Source organism: Cynocephalus volans, chromosome 8 (genome assembly GCF_027409185.1).
Source record: "Cynocephalus volans isolate mCynVol1 chromosome 8, mCynVol1.pri, whole genome shotgun sequence".
Classification (NCBI taxonomy): Eukaryota; Metazoa; Chordata; class Mammalia; order Dermoptera; family Cynocephalidae; genus Cynocephalus; species Cynocephalus volans.
Window position 1 is genome coordinate 25,566,516 of NC_084467.1, and position 16,916 is coordinate 25,583,431.

The following is a 16,916-nucleotide window of genomic DNA, read 5'->3' on the forward strand; positions in this document are numbered from 1 at the left end:
GAATAGCCAGGCGCAAGGCTTTGGAGACACAATCACCGCTTCCGCGAGACAAAAACGAGGTTGACGAGGGTAACCGTGCAGAATGGGTGACTCCGTTCGGACCCCAGAGTACCCGGCTCCTGGGACTAGAGCCTCCTTCTATTGCATCTTGGGAGCTGTGGTCGCCCCGATGCATGGAGGGACGCGTAGTCCTTTCCCTCCCCCGCCTTTCCAACTCACCCGCCTCCAAGGCCGCCTTCGCTTCGTATTTCCCAGCAAGCACCGCGCCCGCGCCCGCCATTGATTGGCTGAGGCGGGAGCAGGCGGCTCTGCCGGCAGTGGTTACCCAGGGTTTCCGGTGCGAGGCCAGAGCTGGGGAAGCTGTCGGGCGTCGGCGGCGAGGTACGTACAGCGGCGGCTGATGGGACGGGACGGTCGGAGGGTCTGTGAGTCCGGACGCTGTCGGCGAGTGGGGGAATCATACCGACTCCGCGCGTGGGCGGGGGCTGGTGCCCCTGCGCATGCGCGGCGTGCCGCGAGGCTGGAGGGCGCGCGGGGCGTGGGTGGCTGCGCGAGCGTTGGGGGCCCACGTGGGGGCGGGGGAGAGGGCGGGAGTCGAGCGTCCCGCCACGTCAGTCTCCGGCCCCGAGCCAATCCGGCGCTCGGCCTGCCGTGAGGGGGCCGTGTTGAGCCGGGAAGTGGCTCCGGGGAAAAAGGAGGTCGCTTGCCTCACCCGCTCCAGGGACAGCGCCCCGATAACCTCCCCGCGCATGCCAGACTCCCCCGACCGGCCGGAGACCGAGAGGACCGTTGGCTCCCTCCGGCGAAGGGCGGCCAAGTTGTTAGTTTTAGGCAGTTTTGTGTGCCGGGTGTTGGGATTTCTCATCCAGGCTGCGAGGAATTTCGAACTCTGGAAAATAGCAACTGTGTTTCTAAAGGATCCGCTTCTAACCTAGCATTGCAGATCACAATGAAGAACCAAGACAAAAAGAACGGGGCTGCCAAACAGTGCAACCCCAAAAGCAGCCCGGGGCAACCGAAAGCAGGACCAGAGGGAGCCCACGGGCCGCCCACCCAGTCGGCTCCTACGAGGGAAGCTGAAGGTCCCGCCAGCCAGGCTCCGGGCAAGACGGAGGGTGTGTGCCAGCTCTGCGTGTCCGGCGGGCAGGGGGAGGAGTTTTGGTCCCGGCCTAGCTTCTTCAGGGAGAGGCTGAGGCCACTGCTTACCCAGGAAGGAAACGTTAGAATGAGAGGCCAGTGCTGAGTCTGTGAGATCCCCACGGTCTCCTGGGGAGTTGGTGGAGCCTCACACTCTAAACACAGGAACAGGACTCTTGAGAGAAGGCTCTGAGAGAATTAAATAAGGTGGCAGTCAAATGGGACACCCAAGCAGCAAATCCAGGTCCCATTAGAAACACCTCAGTAGCTGCCCTTCATATCTGAGGCATTTCTGGAACTATTTGAATAGCAAGAAATGTCTTTTGGGAGGAAGGAGGTGGACTAGAAGTTGAGCTCCTGCTACTCGCCAGGCCTATGTGCCAGATGCTTTACATGCTTGACTTTTATGCCCATAACAAACATATCTGGGTGGTAGTGAGAAATAGTTATATCATCTTAAAAGAAAGTAAACTGAGGCTTAAAGAAGTTAGGCAACTACAACTACGATTTGTCAATTAAAAACGTTTTAAGTCTAAATTCTGACATGAACTTAGATTAGCTGAATTATACTCCATTCTTATTCGTCAGTTTTCATTTAAGAAAAAAAAAAGAAGAAGAAGATAGGCTACATTTAACCCAAACTGGTGAGTTTGGCTAGGCCTGAAAAACCCAAACCAGTGGTATAACTATCTTATTTCTCACCCTACTCCTCATCCTCTCCTGCTGTAGTGTCTCAAGCTAAAACTGTTCAGACTGGGGCCCTCCGTGATGTCTCTGAGGAGCTGAGCCGCCAGCTGGAAGACATACTGAGTACTTACTGTGTGGACAACAATCAGGGGGGCCCAGGTGATGATGGGGCACAGGGTGAGCCCACTGAACCTGAAGATGCAGAGAAGTCCCGGGCCTATGCTGCAAGGAATGGGGAGCCTGAGCCAGTGACCCCAGTAGTGAACGGTGAGAAGGAGACCTCCAAGGGGGGACCAAGCACGGAAGAGATCCGCACAAGTGATGAGGTTGGAGAGCGAGACCACCGAAGACCACAGGAGAAGAAGAAAGCCAAGGGTCTGGGTGAGCAGAGGGTAGCTGCTTGTGAGGCTGGTGAGGGGAGGGAGTTTGGACCTGAATTCAGAGACTATACTTCTCAGAGCAGTGAGTCATCCCAGTTTAATCCAAGCCAAAGGTGTGGGGACCACAGCATAAAGATGTTCAGGTTGTTCACTGCACCTGGCCTTTGGAGCAAGTGGGGATTGAAATCCAGCCTTCTCTCTCATTGAGAAAATGAAGAGCAGGAGGCTTGGGAGGGTACCTGTGTCAGCTAGCACCACTTCTAACCTACTGTGTGACCTTGGGCATGTCCTTTCCCCTCTCTGGGTTTTAGTTTCTAGTTCTCTACAGTGGGAGAGATGGATTAGGCCAGAGTTTAAAACTCAGATGTCTACATTAGCCAGGGGGTCCCATGAGGACCAAGAGAGGGCCTACTTTATCCAGAAGGTTGACTGACACCAGGCCAGTTAAGAGCATGGAAAACTATAGGCTGAGTGCAACCAGGACTTTCTACTTCTTTTTTTAAAGATGACAGGTAAGGGGAACTTAACCCTTGACTTGGTGTTGTCAGCACCACGCTCACCCAGTGAGCTAACCGGCCATCCCTATATGGAATCTGAACCCGGGGCCTTGGTGTTATGAGCACCACACTCTCCCGCGTGAGCCACGGGCCGGCCCAGCAACCAGGATTTTCTTTCTTTCTTTTGCGGGGGCAGCTGGCCAGTATGGAGGAATCCAAACCCTTGTCCTTGATGTTATCAGCACTATGCTTTAACCAAATGAGCTAACCAACAAGCCCTTTTTCTAGAGTTATGTGAAATCTCAAAATTTTTAACAGTTGGCATCTGAAATGGAAGCAACCAAACCAGACTCACCCTTGGGTTAGATTTCACCTATGTGCCAGTGATTTGCAGTCTCCATGCTGATTTCTCAGTGCCTTCCAGGGCTGACACTTCAGGAGCCTGGTCTGTGTACAGCAGCCCTCCGGGGGGGCAGAGGGAAGGCTCCCTGACTTAGGCACAGGCAGTAGGGAAAAGGCATTGACGTCATTTGACAGCCAGCTGTGTATGTGTTCAAGAATTTAGGTTAGGTGACATTAAAACCATGTCCTAGACCCTATTCCTCCAACCTCCTATCATCCTAATTTAAAGAGAGACTTTTTTTTTTTTAATCTTAGGATCACATATATGGAAGGAATATTCATTTCAAAGTTTACTGTAAGGAGTCAGCCATTTGTTTAATGAGCATTTATTGAGCATGTGCTCTATGGTGGCTCTATAGACGGTACTGGGGCTACAACAATAAGCAGGATTGAGTTAGTACCAGCCCTCATGAAGCACCTAGTTTGTCAGGGAAGGCAGCCAGTTTAACAAGGAAAATATAAAATTTGATAGGAGAGGTCTGCCAAAATACTCATGAATGTAGGCCCAGGCCTGGAAGGGGGCCCCCAGAGAAGGGCGTGCATGCCTTTGGTCCCTGTATTTTGCAGGAAAGGAGATCACGTTGCTGATGCAGACATTGAACACGCTGAGTACCCCAGAGGAGAAACTAGCTGCCCTGTGCAAGAAGTATGCTGAACTGGTCAGTTACCCCCTTCGCTGGCACCCTCCCTGCCCTTGGAAAGTCAGCAGGCCACCTGGCGTGGGGTTGGGGGTGCAGGGGCAGGTGGGTGCCTTAATTCCTGTTCAACCCTTGTCTGAACCTTTCCCCTATCTGTGAAATGGGGAGTCAATTCCCAGCCAGACTCTTCAGGGCTGACAGAGGAGAAACTGCACGTTATTTGAAAGAAATTTCTCAGAGAGTGATTCCAGGGTGGTAGAGCGCTAGCTCCTGGCCTGAGTCCACATACTATGTCGTCTTGCCCCTGTGTGCTTCTGTATGCATCTGCCCAAAATACGGAGGTGCATAGTGCCATTATCATGCTTAATAAAATTAATGCCAGTTACTTGATACTTTTTTTTTCCCGTTTTCCCCAGAGCATTCTTCCTCTCACTGACTCCCTTTTTTCCCCCATGACATTGACTTATTGCAGAAATCAGATGAGTTGTCCTGTATGATGCCCCATTTCTAGTTTTGTCTTCTTTGTGGTAGCATTTAACTTGTTCCTTTACCTCCTTAGTTCCTGTAAGTAAAGTGGAAGTTAGCAGAGTTTAACTCAATTCAGATTCAACTTTCTTGACAAGAATTCTTTGTAGGTAGTACTCTATTTTTTTTTAATTGGCAGCTGGCCATTATAGGGATCGAACCCTGGACCCGGTGTTATCGGCACTACGTTCTAATCAAATGAGCTAACTGGCCAGCCCAGAAGTCTATAGTTCATGCTGTATTACAAGAAATACAAAGTATGGTCGTCCCACTTTTAGTGTTTTAACATTTTTCATTGGGGGGGCGGCTGGGGAGGGTGCCAACCCATCTCCATTGTCATGTTCCCCATCAGAATTTGAATTAACAGATTCGTCCATTGATGGTCATTGCCTAATTATTTATTTTCAAATTCTTTCATTCTATCCACATTTATTATCTGATATTCTCCTGGAAGGAACTTTTCTCATTTGTAAAATGGGGGAAATCATACCTGCCTAATGGGATTATGGTAAGGATTAAATAAAGGTAATAAAAAAGATAACCACCCTTTTAGAATGATCCAGCCAGGAAAAGATTGCTGATGTAAGAGAGGAGGAAGTGAGTTGCTGGAGTGATGTTCTGAGTACATGTGGGGAGCTGCGGCCCAATGCACAAGGAGAGGGCTCAGCCTTGGCCAGAGCATGGCTCAGTCCCTGTGGCTGGAGGAGAGGACAAGGGCAGGTGGACTGGCGGATATAGGGCTTGTGTCTCTGCTACTCTGGTTTTTTCTGTATTCACAGGGAAATGGGCGAGACAGTGGTAGCTGGGGCAGGGGAGATTTTAAAGAGGAGGCAGAAGAGTTATCTGGAAGAGGAGGAGTGTGAGTAGCATGAGAAATGTAGTCGGATTGCTGGGCCGATATGGGTCTTCCTGAAATTGGTAGTCGTGAATTTAATTTCAAGCAGGCTTGCTTCCATGCTAGTCCAGGGTCAGCAGGAAGGTAGCTGCTTTATCAGGGTTGAGATTTTGCTGGGAGAAGGACCAAGAGAGTTGAGGGTGTAAGAAATTTAAGCAAGGTATTCAAAGGGGGGTTGAAGCAAAGTAAAATGATGGTTAGGTTGATGGTTTGGAGATCTGATAGGGTAAGAGGCTTTTTGGGGACCACAGATATTGGTGGGAATGAGGTAGAAAAATGCGTGATGGTGGTGCTGGCTAGAGTTGCTGGAAATTGAGATAATAGGTACAGTTCCGAGTAGTGACAAAGTCTAGACCTGCACTGTCCAGGACACTTGCTAATTGATGTGCAGGTCGTCTGGATTTGGATGTGCTGTAAGTGTAAGATATACATCAGATTTCAAAGCCCTAAGACAAAAGAAAGAATGTAAAACATCTTAATTAATTATTTATATTGATTCCATGTTGAAATTTAATATTTTAGATATTGGATTAAATAAATTATTAAAATTCATTTTATTGATTCTTTTTTAATGTGGCTGCTAGAAGTTTTTAAATTACGTATGTGGATTGTATTATATTTCCACTATACAGAGCTGGATAGGAGCGTAGGAGGGGAGCTGAGCTGGGGACAAGAGTGGTTTGTGGAAGAGTTAAGGACTGTGAGGCCAGGGAGTCAGGAAGATTGACTGTTGATATTGAAATGGCCATGAATGATAATAGGAGTGTGTGGGATGGGGGGAAAAAGAAAAGGAATGTGTGGGAGAGAGCAGTGGAGAACCAGTGCTAAATCTTTGAAGGAATGATTAGGGGTAATGGGGGTCTGTTAATGGATACAAGGAAGGGGAGCAGGTAGTCTCATCCCTAGGGTATGAGGGTCCAGAGAGTTGGGGCAGTGCAGTGGTCTGAAGTATCTGGAAAGCTTTGTCTCTGGAGTCAGAGCTGGGATCTTCTGGCCGTGTGACCCCTGCTTGTCCTGAGTATCCATTTCTGTGTCCCTAAGACGGGGTCCCTGGAGTTAATGGGAGGAGCGTGTAAAACACCAGCACAGTGTCAGTCCTGGCCTGAGCTACTGTGGCTGGAGTGGCTGGAGTCGGGAGAGGGCACTCAGAAGACCTGGGAGTCACATAGGATCCCCATGAGGAGAGCCCCACAGGGCACTTACCCTTCCTCCCTGTCCCTAGCTGGAGGAGCACCGGAACTCTCAGAAGCAGATGAAGCTCCTGCAGAAAAAGCAGAGCCAGCTGATACAGGAGAAAGACCACCTGCGTGGTGAGCACAGCAAGGCCGTCCTGGCCCGTAGCAAGCTCGAGAGCCTGTGCCGCGAGCTGCAACGGCACAACCGCTCCCTCAAGGTAGGCCGGCGGGCACCCTGCAACTGGCGACTCTAGTCTTACCTTTGACTTCTGCTTATCTTTGGTGGGCTTTTCCCCGGAAAAAGTAGTACAGGCTTGTGGTGTAGAAATACATTTCCCCAATAGTTCCCTACAGGTAGAGAACTACTTGTAGCCATTGACACGTACTTACACTGGATAAGGTAGAGGCAAAAGTGCACCCAAAATGCAGTGGCCTCAGTAGTTCTCAATTAAATAGCAGTCCCTAGTAAGTGGAGGTCCAGCCCTGACCAGCAGTTCTTGTCCCATTGGTTGGTCATTCAGGATCCTGGGTCCTTTCTCTGTCCTGCTTCTCCTAGGGTGATGTCAGTCCAAGCTTAAACCCTGCTCACTGTCGTGACCTATAGATGGTTTTCGCAGGCATGTCCTTGCAAGTTTATATATTTCTTATAAAATTTGAATCCATGAATATATGGTATTTTACAACTCGTTTCATTCATTTTTAATTAATAAGTACCTGTCTTTCAAAACATTATAAATTTGGGGCTGCCCAGTTAGCTCAGTTGGTTAGAGCGCGGTGTTGATAACACCAGGGTCAAGGGTTCGGATCCCTGTACTGGCCAGCTGCAAAAACAATTACAAATTTAATATTAAATTTGTTAAAGGTGACAAAAGTATGTAAAATATTAAAGGTACTATTTGCCCACACTCCTCAACCCCAGTGCCCAACAGAAACTCCTGTGAAGTAAACCTACTTATTCGTAAGTTTAAGTGCAGTCTTCTAGCTTTTTTCTTTGTATGTAAAAATCTTACATACAGTTTTTTTAAATGGAATTATTATATGTTTACTGTTTCACATCTTATTTCTTTTTCTCACTTTATATAATGCCTTATCTTTCCCTATCAATATATGTAGAGCTATCTCATTCTTTTTAAGCATTGATATATAGATATACTGTATTTTTATCAGTGCCCTAGTTAAGGTATTTTTTGGTTTTCCAACTTCTCACTATGTAGAGCTGCAGCGAAAGTTCTTGTTATACTTGTATATATCCCTGGCCAATTATATAGACTTTAGCTGTAGGATAAATCTCAAAAGTGAAATGGCTGGGTCAAAGAGTATGTAGGTTTTTCTTTTTCTTTTTTTTTTTTTTGGTGGCTGGCCTCTATAGGGATTGAACCTGGACTTTGTTATTAGCACTGTGCTCTAATCGACTATGCTAACTAGCCAGCCCCAAATTTTAATATTTTGCCAGATTGCCTTCCAAAAAGGAGGCAGTGTGCACTCCATCAACAATGTCTGACTGCCTAATTCTGCACACCCTTACCAACCTTGGGTATTACTAAATTTTAACAAATTAGTCTCTTGGGGTTTGGGGGAGAGGTGAAAGCTCATTAAAACAAAAATACTTAATTTGTAATCTGAAAGAAAAGGCTTCAGGAGATCTAGATTGCTTCAGCATGGCACTTACACGTGTGCCTGCATTTTTCTAGGGAGAGACTCTTACTTGATGTCACCTGATAAACAGAGGGGTCCATCAGGAGCCTGGCTACTCCTCACTTTGGGAGCAGGGAGGGCTATTGGCAGAGACTGTCATGGACTTGTTGGGGGAGCCTTGGGAGGCTGGCTGGGGAACAGTGGATCATGCACTGGGGCTGACTTCTCTGCCCAGGAAGAAGGTGTGCAGCGGGCCCGGGAAGAGGAAGAGAAGCGCAAGGAGGTGACTTCACACTTCCAGGTGACACTGAATGACATTCAGCTGCAGATGGAACAGCACAATGAGCGCAACTCCAAGCTGCGCCAAGAGAACATGGAGCTGGCTGAGAGGCTCAAGAAGCTGATTGAACAGTATGAGCTACGAGAGGAGGTAAGGTGGTCACAGAAACGATCGTGGCTGGGGGATTGGGAGGGGCCAGACTTGTGGTCAATGGTGGACTCCAGGGGCTGTGTCCACTGATTCCTTGATAATCTGCTGTTCCTGCCACTTGAAAGAGTAGGATGTCACTGCCTTGGCTGGCATTGGCTACTACCCCAGGCATTCAAATCTTTGGGGCCCCCATGCCGTCACTTTGCTGTGCTGGGCCTCTCTGTTCCCTTGTCATTCGAAGGGAGACCTACAGCTACCTTACAGGCTGGCAGAGGACCTGCTCTGGACAAGGCACTAGGGGTGTGGTGGTGGTTGAGATGGGCAGGACCTAGAGGGGACTCCCCTGACCCACCCCTCCCATCCTCTGGGAACAAGGCTGCTTGTGATACATTTGGTTTAAGGGAGGCTGGTTTGGTTCTTGTCCCTCAGCACTGAGAGACATGAGGCTTCCCGGACCAGTAGAGTGAGGCACTAAGTTCAAGAATCTGAGGACCCTCTTTCTCACTCCTGTTCTTCCCCACAAGGCAAAAAAGTACTTGGTACTTCCTGTGGAGGAGGACCTGTGGGTCTACCAGGCCCTGCTGCTTTTCATTTACATCCTTCCCTAGACAGATTCAGGCACTCCCATCCTGCCACCTGAACCTTAGATAACAGGCACCTGGAACTCATCATGTCCCCAACTGAACCTGTCTTCAAGGCGCCTTCCCTTCCCCATCCAAAAATAAGTTAAATTCCCCACATCCCTTAGTAAGTCCAGTTGATTTTACCTTTGAAGTAGCACTTGAATCCACCACCTTCTCTCATCGCTGCTCTCTCTCCTGGCTCAGGTCCCCAGGGCTCCTGCAGAAGTCAGAACAGCCATTCCTTGGGTTGCATATGTCTAGTCGTCACTTGTAGATAAGGCACATCTCTGCCAGCTTAGCTAAGCTGTTGTGTTTGTAGAAGCGTTATTTTTGCTCTTTTTTCCCATTTACATTGGAGTCAGGAGCTGCACAGGTGAGGGCTGCCAGCCCCGCGGGGTGATCAGTCCTGGGGCTAGAGGTTTGAGTGTATTTATTGCTTGGCTTCTTGGCAACTGATTCCATCCATCCTGGCTTACCCAGGTCTGTCTCACTGGGAGAAAAACGAGGTGAGGTTGGGAAGTTGACCTTCCAGGGACTTGGGGCCCATGTCCTGTAGTACACATGGGAGTCCAGCATGTCAGATTGAGATGGGAGGCTGGGCAGGGTGTACTGGTCTCTGCAGATGGGACCTCCTTGAGAAAGGAAGCTCCTGACAAGTGGACACCTCCCACTGTCTTTCCTGCAGCATATTGACAAAGTCTTCAAACACAAGGACCTGCAGCAGCAGCTGGTGGATGCCAAGCTCCAGCAGGCCCAGGAGATGCTGAAGGAGGCAGAGGAACGGCACCAGCGGGAGAAGGATTTTGTGAGGCTCAGGCCCTGAGGTTGGGGTGTGGGAAGAGGTGGGGTGGGTCTTGGCTCAGCTCATAGTCAACTGGGAATGGGAGAGGTTGCTGTCTGGCCAGACCAGGCACTGCTTCCTCAGACACTAGTCTGACAGCAGGAAGCCCCAATACGTCTGGTGCTTGTGGCTAAAAAAGGCCAAACACAGCCCCTGCAGGCTTCTGACAGAGTCTGGGGTCCTGTCTTGGAAATAGCTCCTAAAAGAAGCAGTGGAGTCCCAGAGGATGTGTGAACTGATGAAGCAGCAGGAGACCCACCTGAAGCAGCAGGTGAGATGGTTTATTAACCTGACCCTGTGCCTCCAAGGTCCCCTCACTGGCCCTATCCTGTGGGGGAGTGAAATGGGACCCTCATTCTAGGACCAGCTCTGCCAAGACTGCTATGTGATCTTGGCTAAGCCTTTGTTCTCTCTGGATCTGCCCAGCACCGATGTGGTGACAAGTAGCTATAGGTATGCCCAGAGGACTTCATTCTAGCTCGGAAGTGTTGGGTTGCTTTTGAGAAGGTGGAATCAGAACTTTTTTTTTTTTTTTTGTCTTTTTGTGACCGGCCGCACCGCGCTCAGCCAGTGAGTGCAATGGCCATCCTTATATAGGATCCAAACCCGTGGCGGGAGCACTGCCATGCTCCCAGCGCCGCACTCTCCCGAGTGCGCCACGGCGTCGGCCCAGAACAGTTGTTTTTAACTACATAAATTATACTTGATTCTGGAAAAAAAGCAAAAATAAACATAAAAGCAAAATATAAATAACCCCAAATCCTACTTTCCAGGCTTAGCATTTTGGATTATATCCTTCCAAATATACAGTTTTTGTTTTGTCGTGAGGAAAAATGGTATCTCAATAGAATTGTTGCGTCAAAAGGCCAAGAAGGGGTCTGAGTGTATGGACCAGAGGTGTCTTCCAGAGAATCCCACTCTTACCTGTGGGCTTCTTTCTTACCCAGCTTGCCCTATACACAGAGAAGTTTGAGGAGTTCCAGAACACACTTTCCAAAAGCAGCGAGGTATTCACCACATTCAAACAGGAGATGGAAAAGGTAAGGATGGTCTGGGCCGGCTGGGGCTACTGGGCACAGGCTACTTCATTCAGGCTTGAACACTGGGCCTGCCTTCAGGAAGTCCCCATCCCGGGGGTGCCTCGCAGGAGCTGTTTGCAGTAATTGTGATTGATACTAAGGGTGGGGCTGTTAAGAAGGATCACAGCCTTTCCCTTTCTCAAAGCATCAGTGGTGTGTGCAACCTCCAGGTTGTCCTGGAGAAGGGGCAGTCTTGTCATTTCTTGTTGCGGTGGTGGACATTTAATTTAAGACTTCCTTGGTGGTAAGGTAGCACAGAAGGTATCGATCACACTCTTGGGATTATTCCCCACGTTGGAGACAGCGTAAGTCTGACCGTTTCACTCCATCTGTCATGTAACCCAGATGACTAAGAAGATAAAGAAGCTGGAGAAGGAAACTACCATGTACCGGTCCCGGTGGGAGAGCAGCAACAAGGCCCTGCTTGAGATGGCTGAGGAGGTGGGCTGAGTGGGATCTGCACCCGGGGTTGGGGTGTGCTGTTACTGCCTGTCCAGCCCTTTCCTGTACATTCTACACAGCATGAGGTGGAGCTTGGATTAACAGATGTCTGTCCAAGATCAAAGGCAGTGCCAACTGTCTCCCCGTGGGAGGTGGGGAGCCCGGTGGTAGGTCTCCAGTAGCAAAGGGAGCAAATGGAAGAAAGGAATAAAGGAGCGGAAAAAACCAAGGGTGCCAATGAAGTACATGGTTTGTATGCAAAGCAGCCCAGATAATCTGTGATTTCATGGCTTGCAACATAGAATAAAGAAATTACCACTGATGGAGCAGCAACTGCAAGCCAGACCTTGCTGAACGTTTTAGATAAGCTGGTTCATTGAACCTTCTCTTGAGATTTGAGGATGGTGTTAGCAGTCCTGTTTACAGATGAGATAGTCTCAAAAGCCAGGTACTTTGCCAAGTTCATCTGGTAGATAAATGGAGGAGTACATTGACCTCTAAGCCATGCCCCCTCTTTGTACCACATTGCACACAACTGAGAACCAAGTCATGGCATAAATCAGGACTGTTGACTAGAAGGGGCTAGCTCTTGACTCTGGTCTGCTCCCAGCCTTGTTAAAGTGAGTGTTTTCCACCACATGGTAGCATTGGAGTGGGGGCTGGGGGGTTGATGGGATGGCACTTGAAGGCCCCATTTCTCTCCCTAGAAAACACTCCGGGACAAAGAGCTGGAGGGCCTGCAGGTGAAGATCCAGCGGCTGGAGAAGCTGTGCCGGGCACTGCAGACAGAGCGCAATGACCTGAACAAGAGAGTACAGGACCTGAGTGCAGGTGGCCAGGGCCCCCTCACTGACAGCGTCCCTGAGCGGAGGCCAGAGGCTGTTGCTGCCTCCAAGGAGCAGGGTGGTGAGGAGCCAGGAGCCCAAGCACCCAGCTCCCCCAGGGCCACAGAAGCTCCTTGCTGCCCGGGGGCACTGAGCACAGAAGCATCAGGCCAAACAGGTCCACAGGAGGCCACCTCTGCCACTGCCTAGAGAGCCTGGTGCTTGGGGCATGCTGGGAAGGGAGCAGGCAGCCCAGCCAGGCCTGGCCCATGTAAGGCTCCCACGCTAAGTAATCCAGTGCCAAGGCCAGGCTCTTCTGACTTGGCTGGCATCTGACACTTACAATTTTGGATTTTGTGGGTCCCTTTTACATACATATGGCATATGTGCAAGGCCTCATACATTTTATATCTTAAGTGTACAGTGGGCTTGCTTTGGGGGTGGGAATGTGTACAGATGAAGTCAGTGGCTCCTCTGTGGGCCTAAAGAGTCTTAAGAGGAGCTGTCGTCATCTGTAGATGCCATCACAGTGAGTTGGCAGGACAAGTGGCTTGAACATTTCTCTGCCTGATTTGAGGCTCAGACCCCTCCTAGCCCCTCAGAGCTCGTGACAAGTGATACACCCAGGCCTTGACTGCAGTTCTCTTGTGAGCAGGGCTTGGGCAGCTCGGGTTCTCCTAGCTCCCCTAGAGGCTCCTTTGCTTCTTTTGACCTGAAAAAGTGTCCCTAGGCAGAGTTTTGGCAGGGTGCTTGGAACTGGTGATTGAACTGCTTTCCTGCCTAGTACTAGGGACATAGAGAATGTTTCTGGGTGGGATGATGCTCTCATCGGGAGCCCCTTGGGCACCACGTCCCCTGCCCTCTGGTAGTGCCAGGACCAGGCCAATGATGCTTCTCAGTAGCCTTATCATTCACAGGTGCCTCTCCAGCCTGCACAAATGATTGACAAGAGATCACCCAAAGGATTCTTTCTGAAGTTTTTGTGGGTTTTTTTTTTTTTTTTTGCACATGGCAGTTTGTACTGAAAGTCTTCTAGGAAGGAAGAAGGGTGCTGTAGCAGTGGTACCTGGGTGCCTGGCCTCCAGTGTTCCACTCCCCTCACCACCCCACCTGGCTCCTTTGCTGTGTTGGTGCTGAGGTTTCCTGTTCGATGAGATCAGATTGTTCGTAGTAAAAGGAAGGAAAAGGCTTGTGATGGCTTTGCCATAAGCTTGCCTATGGGTTTCAATCTGGTAGGCCACCAGTGATTCCCATCACCACCGTCTCCATGTAGCACTTGCCAGTCCCCAGGTCCGGCTACCCCCTTGGCTTTATAGATCTGTTTCTGCTTCCCGCCCCCTCCCTTTATGTGTTTCTGCCCCCTAAATCCTTAAGGTTTGCCCTGGTTCTGTTTCCTGGTACCTCCTTTCCCAAGAAATAAGAGTACTCCTTGGCGTTCCACTTCCTGTGTGGAAGCCCCCAGCTGTTGTCTGATAGGTAAGGAGTGAAACTCGGCAATTGGCTGGGGGCTGGCCAGGTACGTCAATTGGTTAGAGCTTGCTGTTGTAACACCAAGGTCAAGAGTTTGGATCTGTGTATCAGCCAGCTGCCAAAAAAAAAAATTGAGCCCTGGAAACTCACAAAATGATTGTAGACAGATGTATTTGTCTTTCCCCACACCCAGTACATACTACCATGTACTGTGCATAGCTATTCTATACACTACAAGCTCTGCTGGTTGCAAAATCGTCAGGGGATTAGCCAGTCTTTGTTCAGAGCAGTTTTCCGGGATGACAGAATGAGTCTTGGATTGGGAAGCATCTCTAGCTGGGCCTCCACTTCATTGTAGCTGAGGGAGTCACAGACAAAGATGGATAGGATGGTTGGGGTTTTGTTTCTTTTGTATTTCTTTGAAGCGAATTCATTGTTCTGCACATCCCTTCATCTTCCACAACTAGCCCACTGTTTCAGCCCTTAAATCCTTCACATAAATAGGTTCATGAAAGATGTTAAGTCCTCCTGAGTCATGTTGTGACTTAGACCAGAGATGGCAGATGAATAGCACATGTTTCCTCCTGCCCCCATGGCAGGCACCACTAATCCACTTCAGAGCATTTCCTGCTAATCCCTGGTATATCTTTACTTCACATCAAGATGTCCCCAGCAGTGGTATGGGTCTTGAGACTTATTTGCCATCCCTGGCTGAGATACTGCTCTCCTGTGGAGAAGTGTTTTTCAAGATTTTTTTCTTCCCTTCTGAAATCCCTGTGTGTGGAACGGTCCCTGCCTCTTCATCCTCCAGCCCGTGTCAGGCTGAGGTACAAGAACTGCCAACCCCACAGAGGATTTGCTAGGCTCCAGAGCTACAGGGAGGAGGCATCTGCTTGCTTCCTTGAAGAGAGTGGAAGGGCCTACAGTGGCCTACATAATTGCCTGCCTCATTTCAGCTACCTCTTAAAGTCCATGAGGGTTGGGGCTGTTGGGCCCCAGTTTGGTGAGATGGAAGGCTCCAGTGGGCAGGTGGCCCCAGGCAGGGCAGAACCTTTGCACTCAGCTCCATCATTCCCTAGGCATCCAGGCCAGTGTGTAGATGGGGATCCCTTTCGTTCTCTTCCTCCCCGTTGACCAAATCATACCAATCACTACAGCTGCTCTGCTCACTCTGCTTTCCGAAGTCAGCCCAGGCCCTGGGCCAGATGCAGGGGAGACGGCCTATCCATGAGTGAAGGCCAGTGCCTTCCTCACACAGGCGGGTCTCGTGTACATGACCTCAGACTTAGGACCAAGAGCTTTGCTGATTTCTTAGATTGCTAGCTTTTCCTCCAGGGGACCATAGCAGGTGAAGCTCATAGGCCAGAGCCCCTGGCTCTGCTAACAGTAGCTTGTGTTCAGGACCTTGTCCAGCTGAGAGCTTCGTGTATGACAGGTTCTGAGAGGTGTCAGCAGCACTTTCTTTTTATTTGTTGTTTGTTTTCCATGAGGTTTTTGGACCATGGGCTGAGCTCAGGCACTTTCTGTAAGAGAATATTATTTCTGTAAAGATGGTTATTTAACCCTTCTCCACCCCATCATGGAGGCCCTGCTGAGGGCTGGCCAAGAGGCCGGTGGAACTGCTCTGGTGTCTGGGGGAGGGCTGAGCCCCGCTGAGCTGATTCTCCAGCTGCTGCTCCAGCCTTCCCACCTTGCACAGTACAGAGGTGGTCACCCCAGCGATAGCCGGGCACCTGCCTGCTCCTCTCACCCTGTCTGGTGGAGGGGGGCTGCCTTCTGTCCCTGTAACTGCTTTCTTTATGGCCTAGTCTGGCCACCCAGACTTGTTTGAAGCTGTGCTGACAGCTTTGTTGTCTCCTTTTGGTATTCACAACAGCCAGGGACTTGATTTTGGTGTATTTTAAACCACATTAAATAAAGAGTCTGTTGCCTTACTTGTTTCTCTCCTGTCCTTTGTGGTCATCTGATGCTTCTGGATCTATCCTGTCCCTTCAGTCTTCACTGACTTACCTAGATCTGCTGCAAAATGACCATGGCTATGCCTTGGCATCCTACATCTTCCAGGGTGCCTTCCTGCCTTCCAGCAGTCACCACAGACTGGGGACACTGGCAGATTTACTTGAGCTGCCTGAGTGGAGCCCTTGGCAAAGTTGGAAAGATGCTCGTATACTTGAGAGCATCTTTCACTCCAAAAAGTTGATTTCTTTCCCTCAAAAAAAAAAAAAAAAGTCCCTTTCCTCTGGTGTGTCACAGTCTAACAAAGGGGAAAGGTACTTTAAGGCATAGAGAGGTCAGTGGTGCTATGGGAGCAGAGAGGAGGCCTTTGCTCCCTTCAGCAAGGGGAAAGCGGTAGAAACCTGGAAGGGCCTTCTGACTCCAAGGGCAGGTAGAAGTTTAACAAGTTCATTTAGTAATGAAGTGGTTTACCTGGGAATACAGGTGCTCAGGAGGGAATGAGGTTAGGGCTTAGGGCTTGTGTACCAGGCTAAGGGACTCGGGCTAGATCTAGAGGGCAGCGGGGAACCACTGAAGGTGTTGAAATAGGAGATTGGGGGCTGGCCATTTAGCTCAGTTGGTTAGAGTGCAACCTTATAACACCAAGGTCATGAGTTCTGATCCCCATACTGGCCAGCCACCAAAAAAATTAAAAATAGGAAATCTATAGTGTCGATGAGTAAGGCAAAAGGCAGGAAGACCAGAGAGCTAGGCATAGGCCACTTGAGGCCCAGATTAAAATGAGTGGACACTCATCACTGCTATTTGGGTATGTGCCATGAGCAGCAACCTTGATTTCACATATTTCTAGACAAGCACATTCTCCATTCAGTTCTGTTTACCCACCTCAAGCCTGGGTATTCAAGCTGAGGCTCCTGTATGGGAGACATCCTACTGGTGGCCTTGCCCAGCACTCTGTTTTCTCTGGGGCATGTGTTGGTCTGCACAAAGGGTGGTATGTGGTGAATGCCCAACCATTGGCGGCAGAGACAACCCAAGTGCTCTCCCTTCCAGACATCCACAGGTAGATGTGTCCACACACTGGCTGTGACGGTCCCAGCAGAACTGCTAACCCTGATGGATTGGTACTTTTCTGTGCTGGCCACATTCGTTCCAACCAAAGATTCTCTGGATGGGGGTGGGGAGATGCTGCCCCAACTCTTTGAGCTTCCAAGCAAAGTAGCTCTGAGAATGACGAGGCTTCTGGCTCCCCAGGGAAGCACCCCAGAGGTGCTCCTGGAC

The 16,916-nt window shown here is 49.7% G+C and overlaps 1 protein-coding gene across 2 annotated transcripts; it reads left to right on the forward strand.

Annotated features, from left to right (window-relative positions):
• Positions 1-302: 302 nt before the first annotated feature.
• On the forward strand, positions 303-15,601 carry TXLNA (taxilin alpha). Of its 2 annotated transcripts, XM_063105974.1 has the most exons (11): positions 303-381; positions 936-1,115; positions 1,867-2,205; positions 3,671-3,846; positions 6,384-6,554; positions 8,207-8,401; positions 9,710-9,829; positions 10,062-10,136; positions 10,813-10,905; positions 11,290-11,385; positions 12,093-15,601. In XM_063105974.1, exons 2-11 carry the CDS (start codon positions 950-952, stop codon positions 12,417-12,419), a joined length of 1,758 nt encoding a protein of 585 aa, XP_062962044.1. In that variant the 5' UTR covers positions 303-381; positions 936-949; the 3' UTR covers positions 12,420-15,601. The 2 variants fall into 2 exon arrangements, with proteins under 2 accessions (XP_062962044.1, XP_062962045.1); XM_063105975.1 differs by lacking the exon at positions 303-381 and having other exon boundaries at positions 671-1,115; positions 3,671-3,762.
• Positions 15,602-16,916: the final 1,315 nt, after the last annotated feature.